Source organism: Hipposideros armiger, unplaced genomic scaffold (genome assembly GCF_001890085.2).
Source record: "Hipposideros armiger isolate ML-2016 unplaced genomic scaffold, ASM189008v1 scaffold_98, whole genome shotgun sequence".
NCBI lineage: Eukaryota > Metazoa > Chordata > Mammalia > Chiroptera > Hipposideridae > Hipposideros > Hipposideros armiger.
This window is the reverse complement of record NW_017731448.1, coordinates 3,324,840-3,348,284: the sequence shown is the minus strand read 5'-3', so window position 1 is coordinate 3,348,284 and position 23,445 is coordinate 3,324,840. Positions and strand designations below refer to the sequence as shown.

The window sequence follows — 23,445 nt, the reverse complement described above, 5'->3', positions numbered from 1 at the left end:
CCGGCATGGCGGCGCGGAGGAGCCCCCCGCAGGCGCGGGAGCGGGAGCGGCCTCGCGCAGCCGCCACAGGTGGGCCCCAGGCGGGAGGCGGAGCGGGGCGGGGGCCGCGGGCAGCCGGGGACGCGCTCTCGTTCGCCCGCGGTCGGCGCAGCCAGGTTTGGGACGCGAGGCCCGCGCCCCGAGGGGTGGGAGACCTGGGGCGCCACGCGCCGGGCGCCCCTGACCAGGGCGGAGATGGTGACGCGCATGCATCCCCACACCCCGTGCAGGGTTTGGGCAGCGGTCGGGGACCGGGGTTGCATCTGAAGAATGCACAACATCCTGGGGAGGCAGAGCTGTTTGGGTCCTTGCAGCGAGCAACCTGTGGAGGCGGGGAGGGCAGGTTCCTGGAAAGAGAAAGCCGGGCTTGCGGGGTGGGGTGGGGTGAGGTGAGATGGTGGCCCAGGCAGCGGTTGGGGTCGGGCCCTGCCGCCGAGCAGCAGTGGTGTCTCCTAGGTGCCCCCTCTGAGCCCTTGATTTTGTCGGAGGGAAGTGGATGAGTTTCGCGCCTTGCTGGCAGAGGATGTGGCCCACACACCTTCGCAGCAGTCGAGATTCGCAGAACAACAGAAAACTGCCTTTTTAACAAAAATGTCACCAAGGACAAGAGCAGCGGCACAGTATGGCACAGGTCGGGTGGCTGAGATCGGGCGCTCACCACCTTTGCGTCGGCCTCTCCGCCCCCTGCGCTGGCAGCTGGGCCCTCGCCTTAGAAGTGAACCTGCAGCCTGTCAGGTGCGCCCTCGAGTCCCAGCTCCGAGGAAGATGAGCATGGCTGCTGCTCAGTTTCGAGCACATTCCCTTCGGTAACTCTTTGGTGGCCACCCCAGGGGGGTGAGGCCACCCGTGAATTTTGGGAGCAAGCCCGTTCACAAACACAGAGTTTGGGCTCCAGGCACTGCAGCGTTTAGGGGCAGTTGGCAGGTGCTAGGTCTGCTTGTTGGTCCCAGCAGGAGTTTTTAGTTCACACAGCAAACAGTTGGGGGTTTTTGCTGTTGGGCGTAGTGAAAACAGCACTCTCTGGGAGTCAAGACATGAGTTCTAGGCATCACTCTATTGGGTTGTCGGAAACATCATGACGCATTTTTGCAACAAAAAAACAGAAAAATACGTTTCCGACAACCCGATAGATGTGGCAGCCACACGCACGCTGGACTTCCATGTCCTCACTATACAATGAGGGCGTTGGGCTGGCTGATCCCGAAGTCCCTCCCAGTCTAGAATCCTGTGATTGACTTACCTCCCACTCTCAGAAGTTTGGAAAAGGAACTCATTTTCCAACCTTTCTGCACCTTGGATTATTTTAGAATTAGCTAAATATTTCCTGTGGGGGTATTCATTTGAATTTTTTATTACGTTATTTTCTTCCCTTCTCCCTGCCTTGTTTTGGCAGAGAAAGCCAAGTTGGAAATGGAGGTAGGGCCACAGCTGGTAAAAGCTGATTTGGGAGGTTTTGGAAAGGTGCCTACTCTAGGCTTAACATAATCCCAGGCGTTTTTCCTTCCAATGCACCAAATTCAAGGTGTGCCAACGAGAATTCTTTCCTCTGCTCCAGCCTATCGGATCTGTAGTGGGCGGCAGTGGAAGAATATGATTCAAAGGTCAGGTTATGGAAAAAAATTTTCCCCCAGAGATAACCTCCAAGGACTTAGGAGCATAGTTTTTTTTTCTTTATCAGTGGAGAAGGGGGCGCGTTAAAACCAATTGCCAAAGCTAGGATGCCACAGCTTTTTAACCTACCCCTAACTCTTTTGGTAAGAGAGGTACCGAGATTTACTTTTGAGATAATAGCAAGTGATAACAAGGAACAGTTGACAATAAAAAGTAAACAGACAACTGCAGAAAAAAAACCCACAGAATGGGCAGGTGTACAAAACAATGTAATAGTTAGACATTTACACCCCTCCCAAAGTTTAAGTGTTTGAATATTGAGAATCCTGAACTAAACATCTGTGTGTCAGAATCAGAATATGAGACACGGGAGAAACAGTGAAGATCATTTGGTTCAATGCCCTGAAGCCTGAAGAAGACAGGAGAAAATAATTTTCTCAAGAGAGACCTCCCCCAATTCAGAGAGAAGCAAAATCTCATTTAACGTCAAGGGTTGACTGTCAAGAAAAAAGAAGCAGACTGCTCTCTCTCTCTCGTCCCAATTACAGTGGACATGAGTTCCTTGCCCTGTCATGGTTTGGCATCGCCTCAGTGGGTACAGATCAGTTCCCGATGGCACAGGAGCGGAGATGGTCAGGGGAGCTGATTTAGTCTCCCACGTTTAAGAACAGTGAACTAAATTCCTTCTTGCCTGGTAAAGAGAGAATCCCTATGTCTTAGAATAACGCCTGCACACCTTGGGCATATTTGTTGACCTGTGACAAGAAGGCCCCAACTTTCCTGTGAAATCTCTAAAGTGACAGAAAAACTGAGTGCTCTGTCTCTTCCAAATTGACTGCTAGGACAGGTCGAAATGCCGTGGAGAAAGCTGAATGGCTGATAGGAAAAGGGAAGTGGAAGAGATGGCAAGCCAGTGCCCGCGTGGGATGAATAGAATCAGCCACCATGTAGGCATGGAGGGCTGGATGGCACTGATGTCCGCGGACCCGAACAGCTCTTTGTCATTTCACTTGGCATTTAAAAAATGAACTTGGAGTTCAGTTTGTAGCTCAGGATTAGTTTGGTCACTCACCTTGAAACGCAAACATAGCCAATGGAATTATTAGCATAAATGTCAGGTCTCGCAGTTTTGTGCCTGAAGCAGTGCCAGACTCAGACACATTGATTCTTTCTTCTGAAACCAAGCAGAGAGAAGAGTCACTTGAACTAAGCGAGAGTTTATTACATCACTTTTATCCATGGTATATTTCTCTATGCTGTTCTGTAAATATTTGTTAAGCTCAGCTCTGGGTACTTAGCTGATTGTCATGATAGGACTTGTACAGCCAGTGCTTGTTGACCTGCCATGTACTGTCTTGTTCTTCATGCTTTATTACTCCCGTGTCTTTTCCCATGGATACCTCACTGATTGATTCACTCAAAATGTTGAGCCTATAACATGTGAAGGTATAGTTCCCCCTCTTGCCTCTCTCCCAGGCTTCTCAACCTCCCTGCCCTTTGTTTTCACTCTGTTTTTTAGAAACTTGTCACCTCCATGGAAGCCCTTGTGAAAAAGTCTCTTTATCAAAGCTGGTTTCAGGTCAGCTGGTGAAGATCTGTAGAACTAGGCATGAACTTCTAAGGGTTGGCGTATTTGCTGGTATCTGTCAAGGCCTGGCGTATCTTCTCTACATGCTCAGGGCATCTTTCCTGTGGTGCAAGTTTAATAATGTTTTGAGTTTAGTTGAACTTCTGTTGTTTCACAACTACTTAAAATCCTGTGCCTCGTACCCCAACGTGACTACCTCCAACATGTCTCTGAAACACGTTAACATATAGAGGCCTTAGAGGATGGAGGGAAATAGTGGTTAATGGCCTGGCCCCTTAGGTTTGTTCATAGAGGAGGCAGCTGGGGTTCAAAGCCACTCAGCCCTCCAGGATGAGACCCTGAGTTCCTGACTCTGGTGCCTATTCACCCCACTACCTGGAAGCCATCCTACTAGGTGACCGCTTCACATTCTCACCTCCCACCTTCTATTTATGGGAGTATAATTAAGGGAAGATAAAACGTATTCGTGGCTCACTATTTCTGACATACATGTTAAAAGTTGGAAGGGACCACTAAGATAGACTGTTAGGCTTAGGTATGGTGGAATAACTGAACAACCCCAAATAAGTGAGTCAAGTTTATTTCTCTCATGTCAAAGCTTAGAGGTGGCTCCCCAGGGCTGGAAGGGGCACCATGGTCTCAGGGGCGCAGGCTCCTTCCACTTGGTTTCCCCGGGCATGGCTTCCATGTCCGCAGCTACTTCCTGGTCCAGGATGGCTGCTGAGCATCAGTTATCACACTTACATTCGAGCTAGCCTGGAGGAGCAAGGGCAAGGAATTACATCCCTCTCAATAGAGCCTGCTGAAAATTGCACATAACACTTCTTAGTCAGAACACACAGGGCTATACCCAGCACCTAGGCAGGATGGAAACACAGCCTTTATGCTGAAGAGCTACATATCCAGCCAGAAGTCAGAATTCTATTTCTGTGGAAGAAGAGAGAACGGATACTGGGTGAAGCTGGCAGTCCTCTGTCATGGAGACATATGGACTGGATCCTGATTACATGGATTCATTTTATTTATTCAACAAATATTTATTAACCGTCTGCTGTGTGCGTAGGCACCGAGAAAACAGAGAGAAAACAGACACAGTCCCGTCCTTAAGACGTTTACCTACATGGGGAGACAGACACTCATCAAACAAACACACTTGTGTAAACTGTGACAAGTGCTGTGAAGGAAAAGGACACGGTGTGCTGTGAGAGGGTGTAACAGCAATGGGATCAAGCCCGGGGGTTGGGGCTGAGTCAGAGAAGCTTTGCCCAAGGAAGTGACATTTGAGCTGAGAATCAGAGAATGAGGCAGGGTGGCAGGGGAGTGGCAGGAGTTGAGGGACTGCAGGTGGCCAGTCCTCCGGAGCAAGAGGAAGCGATGAGACCATAGTGGGGACTCGGGGTCAGACGCCGAGGGCTCTGGAGGTAGGGTGACCACCCACCCAGTTCGCCTGGGACTGAGAGATGTCCTGGGACATGGAACTTGTCACTGCTAAACCTGGGGCAGTCCCAGGCAAGCCAGGATGAGTTGGTTATCCTCTGTGAGGTCACATGACTAGTTGGGCTCCTTGATTATCAATTTCAGCAAAGTTCCTTTGTAGATAAGCGTGGCTCCCAGCCCTAGAGAAACAACAATTGACTAGTAAAAGTAGCCCATCACATGGGCTAAAGGGAGAGAGGCATAAAGCACAAGCCACACTTATGTGTAGCTGGATGACTTGACCAGCGAGACTCTCCTTTATCTGGCATGATTTCTCCTAAGCAATTTGGAAATTAATTGGTATGTGATAATATGTTGGAGATAATAGAAAGGCTCAAGGGTGAGGAAGCCCGTACTCCAGAGAGGTGTTTCTCAAAGCTGGAAGTATTTCAGCTTTGTCCCCATTGGAATCACCCAGAAACCAAAAAAAAAAAAAAAAAAAAGTAGGGTGCCTGGGCCCCAGCCTAACACACCAGAAAGTCCACAAGAGGGCCCAGGGCAGGGAGAGTCATTGCTGGGTCATGGCGCCTCCAACTCCATGTGTGTGTGCGTCACTGGGGAGCTTGGAGAATGTTTCCGTGGGACACAAGGGTCTGTATTTCTAAGTGCCAGGTGGTGCTGATGTTGTCGGTCCATAGACTGAGTACAAAGCTGTATAAGATGTGATGAGTTTGTTTTGAAGCTGCTGGTTTCTTTTTAGAAGAGCAGACCTAAAGGACCACATATAAGTAAGTAGATAGGTCCGTGAGAGGAGGGAGGTAAAGACAGGACAAGGACAGGGAGGCTTGTGCCATGTGCTTCCATCAGTGGTGAGACCATCTCGACTTCTGGTTCCAGGGCGGTTCCTGGTTTTGGAAGAACCAGCTCCCAAGGCTCCTGGCTAGGTGGTGCAATAGGCGACGTGCCATTCTACCTCTCACACCTTGTTCAGAGTTCTTTCCAGCTCACTTCCCTGGCTGCCAGGATTTGACTCTTTCCTACAAGAAAAACCACAAAGATTTTAAAAATAGGAGATGACATGTCCATTGAATGTAAAAAAAAAACAAAAAACACACACACAAAAAAAAAAGAAAACAAAAAATATCCCCCCCTCCCAAAAAAAAATCACCCCTGGCTACAGAGTGGAAATGGCATTGGAGAAGGGAAGCTGATGAGAAGGATTAGTAACCATTAGTAACAGAGTACAAATGATTCTGATTAATGGATAAAGCAGCACAGAGTGAAAGTGGAGAGTGGCTTGTCTCAGAGTGCACCTTTAGGTCTCTCCTGTCACATGTTCATAAGTGATTTGTATTGGGATGTGGAGCAAGCTTACTTTTAAAGGTCTAAGAGTTGGGAGCGAGAGCGCGCACCCTAAAAACCATGGCGAGTTGGAGCCATGAGCCAAACCCAGTGACATGAAATGTGTCGGGGAGATGTGTCAGCTCCTGGGTCTCAGAGGCACAGAACTCGCACCCATGACCTGCTTCCCTTCCCAGGTTCTGAGCTAACTGGAAGGTAGACACAGGAGTCAGAGAGTTTTAAGTGCCAGCTCAGTGATAAAATCCATATGTCTCAGTTACATTTGCTGAAGTGCCTGAGCTGAACTTCCTGTAAGGTCAGGCCTCTCTCCCAGGGACACAGCAGGCCCAAGGGTATCTCTCTCAGGCAGGCAGTTTCCGACAGGGGAGTGGGGGGCTGCGCTGAGCAGAATCTCTGAAACCTCCCCATCCGTCTCTACTTGGGGTAGAAGCAAAGTGAGAGTGGTGGGCGGAGGCCAGCGCCAGGTTTCCAGGAAAGCCCTTCCACCTGCAAAGGTGAGGACAGTGAGATGAAAGCAACTGTCCCACCCCACCCCCCCTTGGGAAGATGGAGAGACACACTCCAGGAATAGGTCTAAATGCTTTAAGTTGACAGCAGGCTGAATGTGCGTTGATGGCGTTTTTATTTCTCAGCTATACACTAATATTATTACAGGCTGCATCAGCTTGACTGTATCACCTAGAATGAGGTTTGGCAAACCACAGCCTTATCTGTCCCACTCAGTTTTGTTTGTTTTTTTTAAATTTAGTTTATTGGGGTGACATTGGTTAGTAATATTGTATGAGTTTCAAGGATGCGATTCTGTAATACATCACCTGTATATTGCAGTGTGTGCTCCCCTTCAGCTGTTACATGGCCTACGACCTGAGAATGGTTTTACATTTTTTAATGGTTGGGAAAAAAGTCAAAAAAGGAATAGAATTTTCTGACATGTGCCACTTATATGAAATTCAAATCTCAGTGTCCACAAATAAGAGTTCCCTGGGAACACAGCTCCGCTGTGTATTGTCTCATGTCTGCTTTCACTCTGTCAGGGCAGATTTGAGTAGTTGGGACAGAGACCAGACCACTGGCAAAGCCTAAACGTCTTACCCTCTGACCCCATACAGAAAGCTTGCTGACCCCTGATCAAGAATGAAGAGGTGGTCATGTTATTTGAATGCTCTCCTGGTTGGGTCACACTCGGAGCATTGTGTTCTGACGTGGGGACTCACTTTAAGTGTGAAATGGGTTCAGAGAAGAGTGAACAGGACAATGAAGAGACCCCTGCAAGCCATGTCATGTGAGGACCAGTTGAGAGAACAGGAATGTTTAGAAGAGAAAAAGGCACAATGGAAATAACAGCTGCCTTCTAAGTTTGTGCTTTTGAATTGTTTTGAATTCTTGGACGGGAATTCCTCAGGGAAGGCAGTTCTTAGTTTGAAGGGCACTGACCTTGAGTCAGAACATGTGGGTTCAAGGTCAGACATCTTGCTTTCTCTGAGCTTAGGTTTCTTCACCTCAAAGATGAAGCATGTGTGTGACAGCTCATCAGAGGACCAGGTCCACAGTGAATTAAGATTCAGCTTTCACCTTAGGGGTGCTTTCAGGTCTGTAGGGGACACATCATGAATCCACGGACCCCAGCTGCTCTGTGGACAGAGCGCGGAGGGAGCGGTTCTGCGGAGGGGCTGGTGGGAATCCGGCCTTGGAGAGCAAGTGGAATCCCAGCCCCTTCAGCCCAAAGCATTCTGTGATTCTGTGAAAGGTTTCAAAGGTTGTCATACAGAAGAGGAATCGGACGTTCCTCATGACTCCGAGCAATAACGATTTAAGCTGTGGTTACAGATCTGATCACATCAGCCTCTTGCTTAAAACCCTTCAGGGGCTTTCCTTGCTCTTCAGTTAACATCAGCATCAAAAGGCCCAGCTGACCTGGGCCTCGCCGGCCTCGCCTGCTTTCCTGGCCTGTGCACTCCTGTCCATCTTCTGGGTCTCAGCTCTGCCCCGCATCCTGAGGAAGCCGTCCTTCCCTAAGGCAGGTCTAGGTCAGGTTCCCATGTTTCCTGAGCTGATTGGGCCCTGTCCTTTCCTCTGGGCCATTGCCTTGGTCGTGCTCCAAACACACTGGGGGGGTCCATCTGCCAGAAGACCCTGTCTGTTGTGTTCACAGCTATAGTATCAGCTCTTGATACAGTGCCTGGCCTGCAAGAGAGCTTAATCTATACTCATAGAATGATGATAGATTTTGGCGAGTAAAGAGAGAAACATTCCAGAGAAGGAAATGGACTCCCACAAGAGGGAGAAGTTTGTACACACCGGTCGGTGACAAGATGGAGGGGAGATGGTGGCAGGGACTGAGCCGAGAGTTGACACCTGCATAGCGCCTTCAGGATGGCTCGCACTCTTGTGGCTTATGGTGTTTACTTTTGTTCCAGCCCTCTGTTATCACTGTTGGTCTCCGCCATTGGGGAGACTTCTGGGGATCCTTGAGGCTAAGTGATTTGTCCGAGTCCAGCAGCTAGAAGATAGCAGAATGAAGGCAGATTCCCGGGCTTGTTCCGAAAGCCAGTGAGGTGTCTGCACCCGGCCAGGGATGCTTCCTGGCTGGATGACGTGACCCTGCGGTTCTGGGATTTCCGGGAGAAAAGGTTACAACGTGCTGTTCGCTAGGAGCCCATCCCACCTGCAGGCTTGGTGTTTTCATAGTTGGGTGGGTTTTAAAAGCCCTCCGCACGATTAGAAACTTAAACTTACCTTTAAAGAGATGGGTTGCATTTAACACTCCTAGAGATGTGCCCAGTAAGGGAAGAAACCTCAGAGCTATGATGCTGTTAAACACACATGCACACCTCTCTCAGTGTTTGACAAGGAGCTGCTAGTTTCCGGTTGTGTTACTGACACTCCCCCGCAGGAGCCGTGGGTAAAACAAGCCCAGGCCTGTGGGGGTTGTGTTCAGAGCTTAGGTAGTTGCATGGTGGGGCTACAGTTGAGTGTCTTCCTGGTCATGGCTGTGAAGATAAAAGCCTTCCACTTGGCTGTTCTCTTCCTCGGTGATACGGATCTTGCTGTTGGCCCTGGTCCTTCCTCAGGGGGAGACGGTTGTTTCTTAAGCAGCAGAGCGAATACCAGAAAGACAAGAGCTTAGAAAGTCTTTCGACCTCATCATTTCAAAGATTTATTAAGAGAATATGTTTTCTGAATATCTCCCCCATAACTGCTAGACAAACAACCAAGTACCCTATGGTTTTGCAAGAACCGTGACCGCTGAACATAGACCCAGCCCTTCACACCGCGGTGCTGCGCGTTTCGAAAGCCCTCGTCGCCTGCCAGAGCTCCAAATTATTTAGGAACCTTCTTGACCTAACAGGATTTGTTCTGCATGTTGATCGTTCTGTTGGCATGTAGCTGAGTTTATTTGTTTGGGCTAATGGACGATATTTTGCTGTATTCTTGCGCCTCTGAGTTTCTCAGAACTAACCTCTGAGAAAGGGGACCCACTAGGAAATGGAGGTCTGCCTGCCCCTGGGCGTCCAGCTCATAGGGTCTGTGTTAGCCTGCGTCCTGGCCAGACGTTGACACCAGGATGTGCTGACCCGCGGGAGCGCGGCTTGTGGCCCTGTGGGCCTGGACAAGCTGACCGGTGGCCCTTCCTGACGGGAGGGCATTATATCATATAACCAGACCACGGGCTCCCCGGGGCAGGCCGTGTGTCTTTCACGTCACTTCACTGCCTACCAGCCCCCCTGGGAAAAAGAAGTGTAAACAAAGGGGGCGGCGCGGGGAGGAAGGTCTTTCCAGACCCTTCCCTGCCCCCATCCCTCTTGGCCTCCGCTTACTCCTCTGCAGCGCTTTCCGCCCTTGATCAGAATTATTCGAAAGCCACATTCACTTTTTCAGAGCGAGTGGTGTCCACGCACGACACAGCCCAGAACAGGGTGAAAAGTGTACCCGACACCTCTGACACTTCTGTGTCCTCCCCTTTACACCCACCCCATCCCCTGTCCTCTTGCCTCAGGGAGAGGGTACAGTTGTCAGGGGCTGGCCGCCTTCCCCTCCGTGCTCCCCAGTCCACCCGTCTCTCTCGGCCACTCTTCCATCCCCTGCTGATGTACCAAAAGATGCCATTGCAGCAGATAGAAGTACCTGTTGCGTTTATTAAATGAAATTTAGTATTTTTTACCTTACATTTTTTTTAACAAGGTGATTTTAATGCATGTATATGTCTTCATTCCTTCTGCTCTCTCAGACATCTAAATTAAAGTGCCCTCATGTCTTTTAGCTCAGGCCTCATTTTCCCCTTTGGGGCCCACGCGATAGCCCTTGATCCATCACCTCTGTATTAGGAGGTCAGCGGGCTGGACACAGGTGACAGGGGAGCTGTGTGGAGAGGAAGCACCCCAATCTGATGCTGCGCCATTTGTAAGATTGGGACGAGCTAGGTGACACAGTGCGGGCACCCGTGGGGGAGCAGAGGTAGTAAAGGGTACGCGGTCTGATTGGGAACACCCCCAGGAGTTTCGGAGGCGAAACCAGACATTGAGGAGTTTCCATGAGCATGAGCCTCGGGTTCCCTGTAGGACTGCCATCTGCATACTCACTCTGTTTCCGGCTCTTCAGTGTCTTTTAGTTTTGTTTTCAGGTTTTTTGTTTTTTTCTTTTCAGCTTCCTGTTTGAATGTTTGAATTATTTCAGCTTGGGTATAGTTTAGAGAATGGAAAAAAAATTCTAAGTAGAATTTTACCACAAAAAATGGTGTCTTTTTTTTTCAGTTCTAGTCAGTGGCCCCATGTGATCTGAGTGATCACAGATCAGATTTTAGTTTCAGATAGCCACGTTGTTGATTTCAGGAGGTCCTGATGTCATTCCTGGGGGACATCTTGACTACCTGAGTATTACTTCTGATGGTATGGGCTGGGGTCTCTGGGCAGATCTCAGTGCTGATGTCTAGGGATGTATGAGACCCACTTAGTGCACTTTGCAATAGAATAGACGTGCGCAGGGCTTTACATAGAGCCGCACTGCAGCCACCACCCAAGTGGTCCAGTCCAAAAGGATTCAAAAGAAATTTATTTTTTTTTGATGCTTGATGACCGTTGAAAAGGACCAAATCCGTAATTCCTGGCAGTGCTTTTGTTTTCTGTCACTTGTAGCCCTGGCTTTCTGGAGATTTTTTGTTGCCAAAACCTCCTGCCATCTACATTCCCTTTGTTTGTTGCTCTTGTTCTCACTTGTCTTTTTATTATGTTGAATGACCGAATCCCTGGTGGTAGAACCTTCTCTCCCTTCCTACTAGTCCCATCAGCATCTCATGAGGCCAGTTCCCTGTTCCGCAGAGGGCTTCTCTGGGGCGGGAGGGGGGGAGGGGGAGTAGGTGGGCCATTGGCGTGCTGGCAGAAGGGGGACCCCACGAAGATTCTGACATGGAAAATTTTATCTGCTCTCTGCTGTATTGGGGGAAATGAGATTTGACTCACGAGATCAAAGTTCTGATCAGGATAGTGTTTTGCTAGGCTCCTCGTTTGTGGTCTTCTCTGTCTGCTGTTTTTGAGTTGTCCTCCAGTTATTGACACATGCAGGAAGAAATTTTTTTATTTCTCCTTTTAAAGTCTGCACGCCCTCCCTGTAGCAAAGCTGATTTGAAGATTTCCTCAGCTGCACAACCCAGGATAGGCGGGCGGTGAGGCCCGCAGCTGCTGGCATCACGGCACTCCATCTCTGAATTCCGCTTTGACCACTTGTTACATCTCTCTCTCTTGTAGTTTCCTCACCTGCAAAGTAAGGGTGATTGGAGTAATAGCAATAAAAATAATAAGGACCATTTCCTGGGTACTTATGGTAAGCCAGATGGCAATCTCAGCGCTTTCCCAATATGTCTTTCACCTGACACAGCAGCTCCACGGGAGCAGATACTCCTAGGATTCCCGGTCATCACACAGTAACCATAGTAACAGTGAGCATGCACCAAGCCCTCTCTCTGTCCCAGGCACTGTGATGGGCCATGTCCAGCACTAGGTTAAGAAACAGAAGCTGAGGGCGATGAAGTCACTTGCCCAGTGAATGGGCAGGGCTGGGATGTGACCCACGCCGTGGGGCTCCAGGGCCCCCTCACACCCCGGCAGTGTTTGCAGGAGCAAGTGAGAGAATCCCTGTCAAACTCTTCACACAGGGTCTGGCACATAGCAAAAGCTCAAACTAGCTGTGTTAATGGTCAGTGGAGCCATCCTTCTTCCTACCAAAACTACTTCCTTCCTCCTGTCCTTTGACCTGGAAGCCCTACTCCTGATATTATCACCCGTGAGCACCTCGGCGCGGTGGGTATTCTTACCAGGAAGGGGCTTTTGTGTCACATCCACGAGATCTGGGATGTGGCTGTGCAGCCAGGCTAGAGCCGCAGGGAGTGAATGGGGCAGCCTGTTCTCGTGTGATTCCATGAGTGCCACCCACAGATTGCTCCCTGGGACCCGCACCAGCCCCCAAGGCTATGCTCCCTGGCTCTTCGTGGTTTGAGTTACTTGACCAAAACCTGCGGGCACATTAGGTGGAGGGTGGTCGGGAGTGCAGGCTTGTGTTGTAGGCTTGCATGGGGAGGGGGGATCGAACCTCATGTGTGTTTTTCTGATAAGTTGATCCTATCACCCTTTCTTGGGTTGTAGGAGGGATTTCATTTTGAGGCTATGGGCAGTAGGCTAGGGAAGAGAGAGAGGGAGGGAGGGAGGGAGGGAGGGAGGGAGGGAGGAGGAGTGGGGAGAACCATAAGCTGCAGTGGGTCCCAGTGGAGAGAAGGCCTCATGCTCTGGAGAAGGCCCTGGTTCGGGCCTCAAATCAAATGCCCGAGGGACCAGGTGGTAACTTAAAGGAATGCAGCAGGTGGAAGGAGTCTGTGACAAATGAGAGCAGTGCCCCACCGAGGGGGCAGCAGCCAGGCCCCCCTCAGAGACTGCAAAGTCCACACAGACGAGCACCACCCAGCAGGAAGTAGGCAGAGGTTCCAAGAGGCTCTTCACAAGGGAAGAAATGTGAGCGTGATACACGGAAGTGCAGAGAGCAGTGAGGAATCATAACCAGGGTGGGGACTCAGGGAAATAGACGCCCTCGAACATGGGGGTGGGGGAGTGTTAATTGGCAGTGTTGTTTTAGAAGGCACTTTGGTGACACCTGTCAAAACCAAAGCTGTGCACACCTCTGACCCAGAGTTTCCTCTTCTTGAAATTATCCTAAAAGCTACCATGAGTCACAGGGGCTGCTGGAAGAGAATGTTTGTCTCAGCCATATTTGTGAGAGTGAAAAATGGAAATTATCAATTTCGTATCAGTAAGGCAATGATTATGTATATGATGGTCTAGCTTTATACTGAAATATTACACATTCTTTAAAAAGAATAGCATAGATCTATGTATGTAGTGACCTAAAAAGAGATCCAACTTATAATTTGATGTGGAGTTGATATGAAGAGTAAAAACAAACTGTAAAATCGTGCAATATTCCATTTTTCTAGAAAATGTTTATGATTACAATAGAAGAAATTATGTATATCACATAGAGAAAATTCTAGTTCTTCCATGAATTTAAGCATTTACTAAAAATATTTGCATGTGTCAGAATTTTCAAAGTTGGGAAACCAGACTAAAGTAATAAAAGCCTAAATTATATGTGTAAAGGTAGTATGGCTCTACATTTTTAAACAATTTATAAAAAGTTTTATTAAATGTCTAAGTGGGAATAAATCTATAATGAATACCTAATCAGTTCTAAACAATAAGCCCCTGTGTTTGAAAATGTTGTTTTCAATAGTAAAATAAAAGTATATGTATTTTTTTTTTTTTTTAGCTGAGCCATCCTGCCACCTGTTGGCAACTCAGCTTGGGCCGGGAATTGATCCGCTGTTGCTCAGAGCTCACACTCTTGAGCGAGCTCTTTACCAACTGAGCCACTTGGCCAGCCCAAAAGTCTATGTATTTTTATTTTCTGGTACCTTTCTTGGTTTCTTTATCTGCTGGTAAACTCTTTATTGAGAGTGTACATGCACACCACAGATGATCAAAAATGCTAAAAGTGTAGATTCTAAGTTAATGAGGCTTTTACTGCAGTTAAGCACTGGAACGTTCCTCAACCACGTCCTGTGGACCCCAGGTTTGGCCATTGTCCAGAAGCCCTCTTCCTCATTTGTACTTCATCATTTTGCGTGCTCAAGCAAAATATGATTAGGAACCTACTGCACACAATAAACGATTGCAAGTCCGCAGTTTGAGCTCTCCAGCCCGGTTCATTCCCCCTTGTCAAGTCAGGAAGGGGAGTGTACATCATAGCATCGCCATGGCGCCAGCCTTCTTCTAAGTGGACCGCTCTCTGGAAATGATGTCTGTGCCTGCTTGTCTGAGTCACCTGTTCCATGTGGTAAGGTGATGCCGTATGTTCTGGCCCATGCTGATTTCAGAGTATCAGAGAGGGCAGAAGTGGATGGTGGTGGCATCGCAAGAGGCCCTGGTGTGATTGCTCCCCCCACCCCACCGTGTGCTCGGTGCCATGCCGAGCAGAACCCTTGGCATCCTTGTTGGACTCAACAGATACTCAGCACAGGGTTGGTTCTTAAGTCCTGCTTTCCGCCCTTCCCCAGTGAGGTCAGTATTTTACCCCCATTTTACAGTCAAGACAACTCGGGATAAGAGAAGTGAGGTTTCCCACAGCCACACGGCTGCATAAGCAGGAGAAGCAGGTTTTCAGTTCAGGTTTGAGGGATTCTGAAACCCACACGCTTTATGTTCATGATTCCTCTTGAATTTGGGGAACAAACATATTCTGGTATATGACACTGGGTATAGGAGAACCAGGCGTTTCTTTAATTTTGGAATGCTTTAAAAAATGTGTATGTAAATCAGTGATAGATACTGTGCAGATAAAAATTATCCAGTATATCTTTTTTTCCCCTTAAACAAAGCAGGTTTGTGTAATTGTGATGTGATTTTTTTTTAACTGTTTAAATTTTTGTAGGAAATGACCAAGTTCACTCTTGGACACTACTCACGAGCCATGCTTTAGATGCGGCATGGAGAATAGCGAAGGGCTCTGTGATGGTGGCAGTTTCGTTTCTGGTGGCCGCCCTCTGCTACTTCCGAAGGCTGCATTTATATTTAGGGCACCGGCTGAAATGGTAGGTGGTTGTATCATGTTTACATTTTTAAAACACCCTTTTTATTCAAGGTAGAATTTTGATATTATGGTTTCCTTTACCTTTTAGGTGGATTGGATATCTGCAGAGAAAATTCAAAAGTAAATATTTTCACGCACATATTTCCTTATTTTTAAGATGCAGAGAGGGTCCATGCAGGAGGAGGAAAGGGGAAATTAACTACCTTTTATTTTTTACTTGGTCCAGGGAACCTCAGTGTGGAGGCGGAAGTTGATTTGCTCAGTTACTGTGCAAGAGAATGGAAAGGGGAGGCGCCACGTGCCCAGCTGATGAGGAAGGTATGTCTGTGTATAAAGGTCCTGGAAGATGGACCTTTAATTATTTGTGTGTGAAATTCAGGAAACAAACATTCCGTTCTGCTTTATGGATCCAGAGATCAACTAACACCAAAGGTGACCTAAGGAGCAATTCTGGCTCTCACTGAAAAGCCAAACAGCTGCTAGACACCGATTTCGGGCCTTTTCCTTAGAGCTAGTACCTCGTGGACTTGGGTAAATTCAGCCTGTGATTTCAGAAAACTCAAGCGTGTACTCTTTTCAGCTGTCCCCTGGCCAGGCCTGTGAACCTCTGCACAGACAGGGGACTCCTCTGTCCTGGAAGGGGTCGGGCCCCTTGGCAAAAATATTTTGAGGATTTTTAAAATTTTCCATCAGACTAATCTTAGTAAATATACCAAGCAGTGCTGCCCAACCTCGTCACTAACAAAAACAAAAACAAAAAAAAAAAAGTGGGCGGTACGTTTAGTGTAGTCTCCAGCATGATCTTCAAGTATACCGTAGTTCTCATGTTCTCACTGCGGTCAAGTTGCATCCATGATCTCCCCAAAATGGCATTGCCTGACTGCTGGGCTTCCAGGAACTTAGCATCTAAAAAGGCGGGGCACAGTCTCTATGCACACACAAGTCACTTTAAAGTGACATGTGATCACATTCATACTTTATCATTGTTTTGTTACTGTTGTCCGCTTTATTTGGGAGTAGCACCCCACTGAAAGTACATTGAATTCACCTTCCTTATTCTGTTATCCAGTGGAAGGAGAAAACAAGTTCCTCTTTTTGTGCTCATAGGCTTATGAGGAGCTGTTTTGGCGGCGTCATATTAAATGCGTTCGACAAGTAAAGAGAGACAACTACGATGCACTCAGATCGGTATTGTTTCAGATATTCAGCCACGGCCTCTCTTTTCCGTCTTGGATGAAAGATAAAGACATTGTTAAGGTATGTCATCACACTGGAAATATACAAAATTTCACCTGATGATAATGGTGACACAGATGCTTTGGGTCTTCTATGGGCGTCCTGAGACTGAAGGAACTCCAAGAGCTCCTTTGACCAGGTCCTCTGTCTCTCATGTCAGTTTGCAAATAAACCATCTCAGAAGGATAGTCATACTGTTTTGTTTGCTTTTAATGCCACCATCTTTTCTTGAGAAGAGCATCTGTCCTTTATAATAAGTATGGTTGTCTACTAAGATTCACTTGTCTACTGTAGTTACTTGAGTTCTGACAAACACATACCGTGTGTAACTACTGCCCAAAGACCCCTAGTTTCCCTTTATAGTCAGTCCTCCTCTCACCCTCCAGCCCCTGGCAACCACTGATCTGTCTTCTGTCCCTGTAGTTTTGCCTTTTCCGGAATGTCATATCAATGGGCTCATCCAGTATGTAGCCTTTTGAATCGACGCCTTTCCCTTAGTTAGCACCACGCGTTTGCAATTTGTCCAGGTGCTTCTGTGAATTTGTGGTTCCTGCCTTTGTGCTGTTGAGTGGTGTTCCTCAATGTGAATGTGACAGTTTGCTTATCCACTCACCAGTTGGAGGACACCTGGGTTGTTTGCAGTTGAATAAAGCTGTGATCAGTATTCCCCTGCAGGAATCTGTATGAACCCAAGTTTTCATTCCTTTTGGGTAAATACTCAGGAGCGACATTGCTGGGTCATCTGGTAGGTGTATGTTTAACTTTATAAGAGCCTACCAAACCGTTTTCCAAAGTGGCTGTGCCATTTTACATGCCTACCAGTAATTTCTAAGCATTCCAGTTGCTCCACATTCTCACCAGCACTTGGTATTGTCAAGGTTTTCGTTTGTTTATTATTTTGTTTGTTTCAGCCATACTGATAGATGTGTATTAGGATCGTTGTGCTTTTGGTTTGCATTCCCCTGATGAGTAAGGATGTTGAGTTTATTCGCCATCCATATTATCTGCTTGGAGAAGTGGCTGTTCCAGTGTTTTGCCCATTTTATTGGGTTTTTTGTTGCTTTAATTATTGCGTTTTGAGAGTTCTTTATATATTTTGAATGCAAATGCTTTCAAATGAGATATGTGATCTGCACATATCTTCTGGCAGTCTGGGTCTTGTTTTTTCATTTTCTTAACAGTCTAAGGCAATACCTTCTTGATGAATAGCCTGAATTTTTCATTTGAATGCAACGTGCGTAATCTAGGACATCCATCTAAGGATAGAGGAGCAAAGATATATAAACTATGTGTATATGCATAGCCGCACATGTTCTATTCCTTTAACATGTTTTATTTAGAGTTGTTTTTGTTAGTTTCATTTCATCTAGCAAATACTTGTCACATGTACGGTGTGCTAGCCTTGCTTGTTGCTGAGGACAGAACTCAACCGGGACCCTGGGCTCCATGAGCTGAACTGGGTGGGAAATGCACTGCATCAGATCCTTACATCTCTTATAATCTCATTTTATCCCACAAGAGTCCTTAAGATGGATAGATAGTATTGGCCCTGATTTTCAGTGGAGGATGAGGCTAGGAGGTTAAATAATCAGCTGCTTGAGTAGTTTCCCAGCTGGTGAGTGACAGGGCTGGCTTTGAATCCAAAGTACATCATCCTAAAATCCATGCGTTCCCAGCTGTGCTATTTTGCTCTAACCCTGTTTGGTTAAAAATAATTTCTAAAGGGACACATCTAGGAAGTTTGGGAAATGTTTTGTCCAAAAAGATCATTTCTGTAGACTTAATCTTATATTTAAGTTTTCATCAGTTGTGACATTATGAATTAAATGATCCAAATCACTGAATCCACAAATCTAAAAAAAAAAAAGAAAGACTGTGTTTCCTTAACTGCTCTTATAGGCTTTTTAGATGAAGAGCGCTAAGTGAAATGAGATTATATACTGTGACACATTTCAAATTGTGTGTAATAAATGTGGAGATACTAATCGTTGTTGGCGTCTTCTTCCTTTTCAAGCTTCCTGAAAAACTGCTCTTTTCACAAGGTTGTAATTGGCTCCAACAGTACAGTTTTGGTCCTGAGAAGTACACAGGCTCAAATGTGTTTGGAAAATTACGTAAATGTGTGGAATTATTGAAAACGCAGGTGAGTGTTTGGGGGAGGATGGTGGTAAAAGACTGGGAATGAATGAAAGCATCCATCCCAACCAGAGCCACTTTTGTCTGATGTCAGGCGTAGCACTTTGTTAGGTGGGTAGGAAACGCAGGCAGCAGTGCAGCTTCTGGTAACTGATGATGTCTTCTCCTTTCAAGTAATGAACTGGATCAGTTTTCTCCCTGACAGGCCCGTTATGGGCTAAGGAGCCCCATGTGGACTGGCCAGGAAACCTGAACAATCACATACCTTTGTTTCCCCAGAAAAATGTGGTACCAGTGCCAGATGAGGCTCTCAGAAACGACCTTCCAAAACACGCCCTGTTAACCAGGGGGGCAGCATCCATGTTATAATCTGACTCAGACTTCTTCCTGTCTTTAATTGAGACGCGGATTTTGGGTTATTGGAATGAATCCTTCTCGGGAAACCATAACCTCTCTTAACTGTAAAACTGAAATATAACTCGTGTGTACCCTGTACGGTTATTGTGAGGAGTCAGGTGTGAGAATAATACACGTAGAGTGCTTTAATCTGTGCGTGGCAGGAAGTTAAGGAACAGTAGCTGGGGTGTGCCTTTGTGTAACTCAGCTGTCTTAAGCAGTGTTAGGAAACTGACTTGCTTGGTATTTTATTTAGGAGGTGGTGCTTTTTGGAAAAAAAATATTTCATTGGCACTAGTTTGTTACTGTAAAAGTGATATATATTTATGGTTAAAAAATCAGTGTCAAAAGATATAACATTAAAAATGAACGTTCCATTCCCCTCCATAAATCTCTGGTTTATTTTATAAATAATTTAAAAATTATGAGTGGCATATGTGTTCACCTTTGCCCTTCTAAATTTCCCTTTTACATCTGGGTTTTTAGTGGACTGACTTCAGTGGAATTAAAGATTATCACAAGAGAGGAAGTATGTGCAACTTCCTTTTCTCTGATGCCATCCTGGAATATAAACTGTACGAAGCTTTAAAGTTCATCATGCTGTATCAAGTTACCGAAGTTTATGAACAAATGAAGATGAAAAAGGCCATCCCTAGTCTTTTTAGACTCTTGTTTTCCCGGGAAACATCAGCTGATCCTTTGAGCTTCATGATGAATCACCTCAATTCTGTAGGCGACACATGTGGACTAGAGCAGGTACCGGGGGTGGGAGAATTGTGTGTGTTTCATTAAGGACGATATTGGCAATCCATGAACACGTAGGGGTTTGGCGTTCGCTCTCCGTGGTGATAAGACCAGCTGCTCAGAGATGGCGGGTTGATTCTGTCACCCCTCAAATGAGGGAAAAAAATCAAGCCTCACGCCCCAAGCTGGCTGCTGTGTCTTTCCAGCCCCGTGGCTGGAGAATGCCAGTGCTGAGGGCCTTTCTGACCTTGCACGCTGCTTCCCAGTTGATAATAGACTCTCCCACAACGGAGGTTAATCAGGACAAAGTCCCATTGGAAAATGAGTGAACGTTTTGGAAAGCATTTGGTTCCTTCCTGCAGATACATAGAAATTATGGAATGTTTTTAATTCCAGAAAATGCTTTTCTGTCCCCCATAGAAAAGGGGTATTGTTTTGTTTTGCTTTCCTAGGAAGTGCACAAAATCATCTGACCTCTTTACACAAATTGATTTAAAATAATATAAAACTGATTGGAAAACAGTGTGATTTTTATTATGAGCATTTCTTTACTTTTGATTAGTGTTTTCCTCCAAACACTTTTTTCCTGTGATGTCTTCATGCTGGTCTAGAGAGATGCTGTTTCGCTTGTCCCCTGCCTTCCATGCCATAACACTTGTTCCTGACACTGCCCACTCGGTGGCTCATGCGTGGGTCTGTAAACAATTACATGGTTTTACGAGCTGCTGGAGAACATGCTCCCTCTGCTGGTGGGAGGGCTGGCACTTAGAAATGTGTATGTGACCTCTTTTTCGTCTCGTCCCCAGATTGATATGTTTATCCTTGGGTATGCCCTTGAAGTCAAGATCAAAGTGCTCAGACTGTTCAAGTTTAACTCCAGGGACTTTGAAGTCTGCTACCCAGAGGAACCGCTCCGGGACTGGCCGGAGATCTCCCTGCTGACCGAGGACGACCTCCACTACCACATTCCCGTCTTTTAAGTCTGGCGTGGACTGGGCACCTGCCAATGACAGCAGTCACGCTGGCAAGTAAAGTGTTTCTGAAAAACCAAAGCTAGTGTCGTAGCCACCGAAGGAGTTAGGACCTTCTCTGGAATTACAGGTACACTGGATGCAACAGTGCACACAGGACTTTGCTTTATTTGTCAGTGATTTCCTCCAAAGCAGTTGCACTAATAGATGTGTGAGGTGGTGGTTTGACCTTGTTCCTGAGGGCTGTGGTCACTTCACACATGGCGGGCCATTAAGGGCACAAGACCGTTTCATTTGGACAAAAACGTTTCATTTGGACAAGAACTACAACAGAAAAAATAGAAAAGAAAATGAGTAGGGAAAAGGACTAACCTAGAAAGAGTGAATTTCTTTGTCTCTAACTTTTACATTTTTTATTTCTTGTCTTTGGTTGATTTTGGAGCCTCATAAACTTGGCCTTGTTTTTTACAAGCATTACCTTCCCAGGAATTTCTATGGCATATTGATTTTCTAGAACCACTTGATTAACTATAAAATGATGTGTGTGTATATGTGTGTGTATATGTGTATATATATATATATATATATCTATATACACACACTCACACCTACCCATATGTATAGTTTTATATATACATATATACATAGATACACACATATACACAAATAACCACTACTTTGTAATGTTGTACAATTTGTTTTATATCTCTTTACCTTTTTTGTTACTGTAGCATCTGGCCAGGTTAATACATTTTATGTAGATAAAAAAGATAAATTCTGTAGATTAAGGCACCTGAATGACAATTATTGAACTGTCATGAAAATATTACACCATGGTGTAGTTAGATGTGTATTTAATGTGTGGTAGATAGAACCATGCCCCTCCTTCCTGCAAAGATGTTGCATCCTGACCCCCAAAACCTGTGAATACGTTGGGTTGAATGGAAAAGGAGAAGGATGCAGGTGGAGTTAAGGTACTAATCCACTGACCTTGAAATAGGGAGATAATTCTGGGTTTAACTGGTATTCACAAGGGTCCTTAAAAATGGAAGAGGGGACTGGAAGAGTGTCAGAGTCCGAGGGAAATGAGAAATCTGGGAGGACAGTCAGAAGGAGGTGCAACAAGCTGGTGGTGGAGGTGGAGGTAGGAGTCATGGGCTGAGGAATGTGAGAGGCCTCTGGGAGCTGCAAAAAGCAAGGGAACAGATTCTCCCCTAGGGCCTCCAGGAGGGCACTCGGCCCTGCTGGTGCCTGATATTAGCCCAGCGAGACCCATGTTGGACTTCTGACCTCCAGAACTGTAAGATAATACATTTGTGTTGTTTAAGTCGCTAGGTTTGTGGTAATGTGTTACAGCAACCATGGACCGCTCATATACTCAGGCGAACTACTTATGGTCATCTTTATTTTGGAAATACTTTTCTGGTTTATTTTGGTAACCTTTATTTCAGAGGTACTTTGCTAGTCTGTTGTGAATTTCAATAAATACAAAATAACTTTTAAAATCTTGGCTAATGATATACTACTTCAAGATTGCAAATCCCTTCTAAGAGTGGCTTCCTGAACGTGATCGAGCTGACGTTTTCTCACAGTTTCATATCGTTCATACTATAAATAAAAAAGGTATGTCAGATGCTGTGGTATGTGAAAATCACATGCAACTTTTTTTTTTAAAAGATTTTTATTGGGGAATTGGGGGATGGGAACAGCGCTGGGGAATTGGGGGAAGGGGACCAGACAAATTGCTGTTGTTTTGTTCTTCAGTCTAGTTGTGGAGGACGTTGCTTCACTGGCCCAAGTTGGCACCATCATTGCGCTCTTCCCGGGCGACCTCATATGTGGGATCCGAACCGGGGCCCTCTGGCATCCCAAGCCAGCTCTTAACCAGTGTGCCACTTGGCCGGCCCACATTTGACTCTTTTGTAACGGGGATAATCACCTGTATGTACTGCATTAGCCAGACCCCCAGTCGTGCCTTGTGCTGTGCCTGCTGTCACTTTGTTTTCTGCCTGGGGCGTCATGAGCTCGGACCAAGGGGCTTTGTGTTATTTTGAGAGCCACACAAAATGGGCGTTCCTTTTTTTTTTCTTTCTTTTTCCATGCAAAATGCTTTACTCGCTTAACAGTATGTTATAATATTAACATTTTCCCTAAGATTACATATAGATCTATCTCATTGTATTTTTATTAGTTTCAGTAATGTAATAATTAACTAATGTAATAGTTACAAAGTGATAACCCCCCTCCCCCAATCTACTACCCCTCTGACATTGTATATAGCTGTTACAATTCCATTGACCCTATTCCCTATGCTGTACTCCACATCCTGTGNATATATATATATATATATATATAAAATTGTAGTTGACATTCATTATTACTCAGCTTCAGCTTCAGGTGTACACTGCAGTGGTCAGGCACCTACACCATTTTTGATAGATCTCTACAGGCCTTTCCTGCTTGGAAGCATCTGTGGTTGTGCATAACCCCTGTCAGTTAATTGACTTGTTGGAAGTTATCCCCTGGATGTATTACTGTGACCCAGAAAAATGAATTCTACCCTTTGTGTTCACAAGCAGACATGATGACAGCCTGCAGCACCCTGCTGTGGCTGATATGCCTGAAATTGCTGCTCCCGACTTCTGACTCCAATGGGGCTGTCCAGGTACCTACCTGGCATTTGTATATTACCACTTGCCTTGCATCTCCTTACCCAGTGTCATCAGTTCCACATCAATCCAGGATTAAAAGGAAGAATCCTCACAGGGATTGGCAGCCTATGGCTCTGTGGCAGATCAACACCTTATGTTTCACCTT

The 23,445-nt window shown here is 46.2% G+C and overlaps 1 protein-coding gene across 2 annotated transcripts; it reads left to right on the top strand.

The window, feature by feature from the left end:
• The first annotated feature begins 6 nt into the window (after nt 1–6).
• Nucleotides 7–22,319, top strand: OTULINL (OTU deubiquitinase with linear linkage specificity like). Of its 2 annotated transcripts, none has more exons than XM_019646188.1 (8): nt 7–69; nt 14,987–15,146; nt 15,234–15,265; nt 15,372–15,463; nt 16,253–16,402; nt 18,396–18,524; nt 19,400–19,669; nt 20,464–22,319. In XM_019646188.1, exons 2-8 carry the CDS (start codon nt 15,067–15,069, stop codon nt 20,635–20,637), a joined length of 927 nt encoding a protein of 308 aa, XP_019501733.1. In that variant the 5' UTR covers nt 7–69; nt 14,987–15,066; the 3' UTR covers nt 20,638–22,319. The 2 variants fall into 2 exon arrangements, with proteins under 2 accessions (XP_019501733.1, XP_019501734.1); XM_019646189.1 differs by lacking the exon at nt 7–69 and adding an exon at nt 14,153–14,616.
• The last annotated feature ends 1,126 nt before the right edge of the window (nt 22,320–23,445 follow it).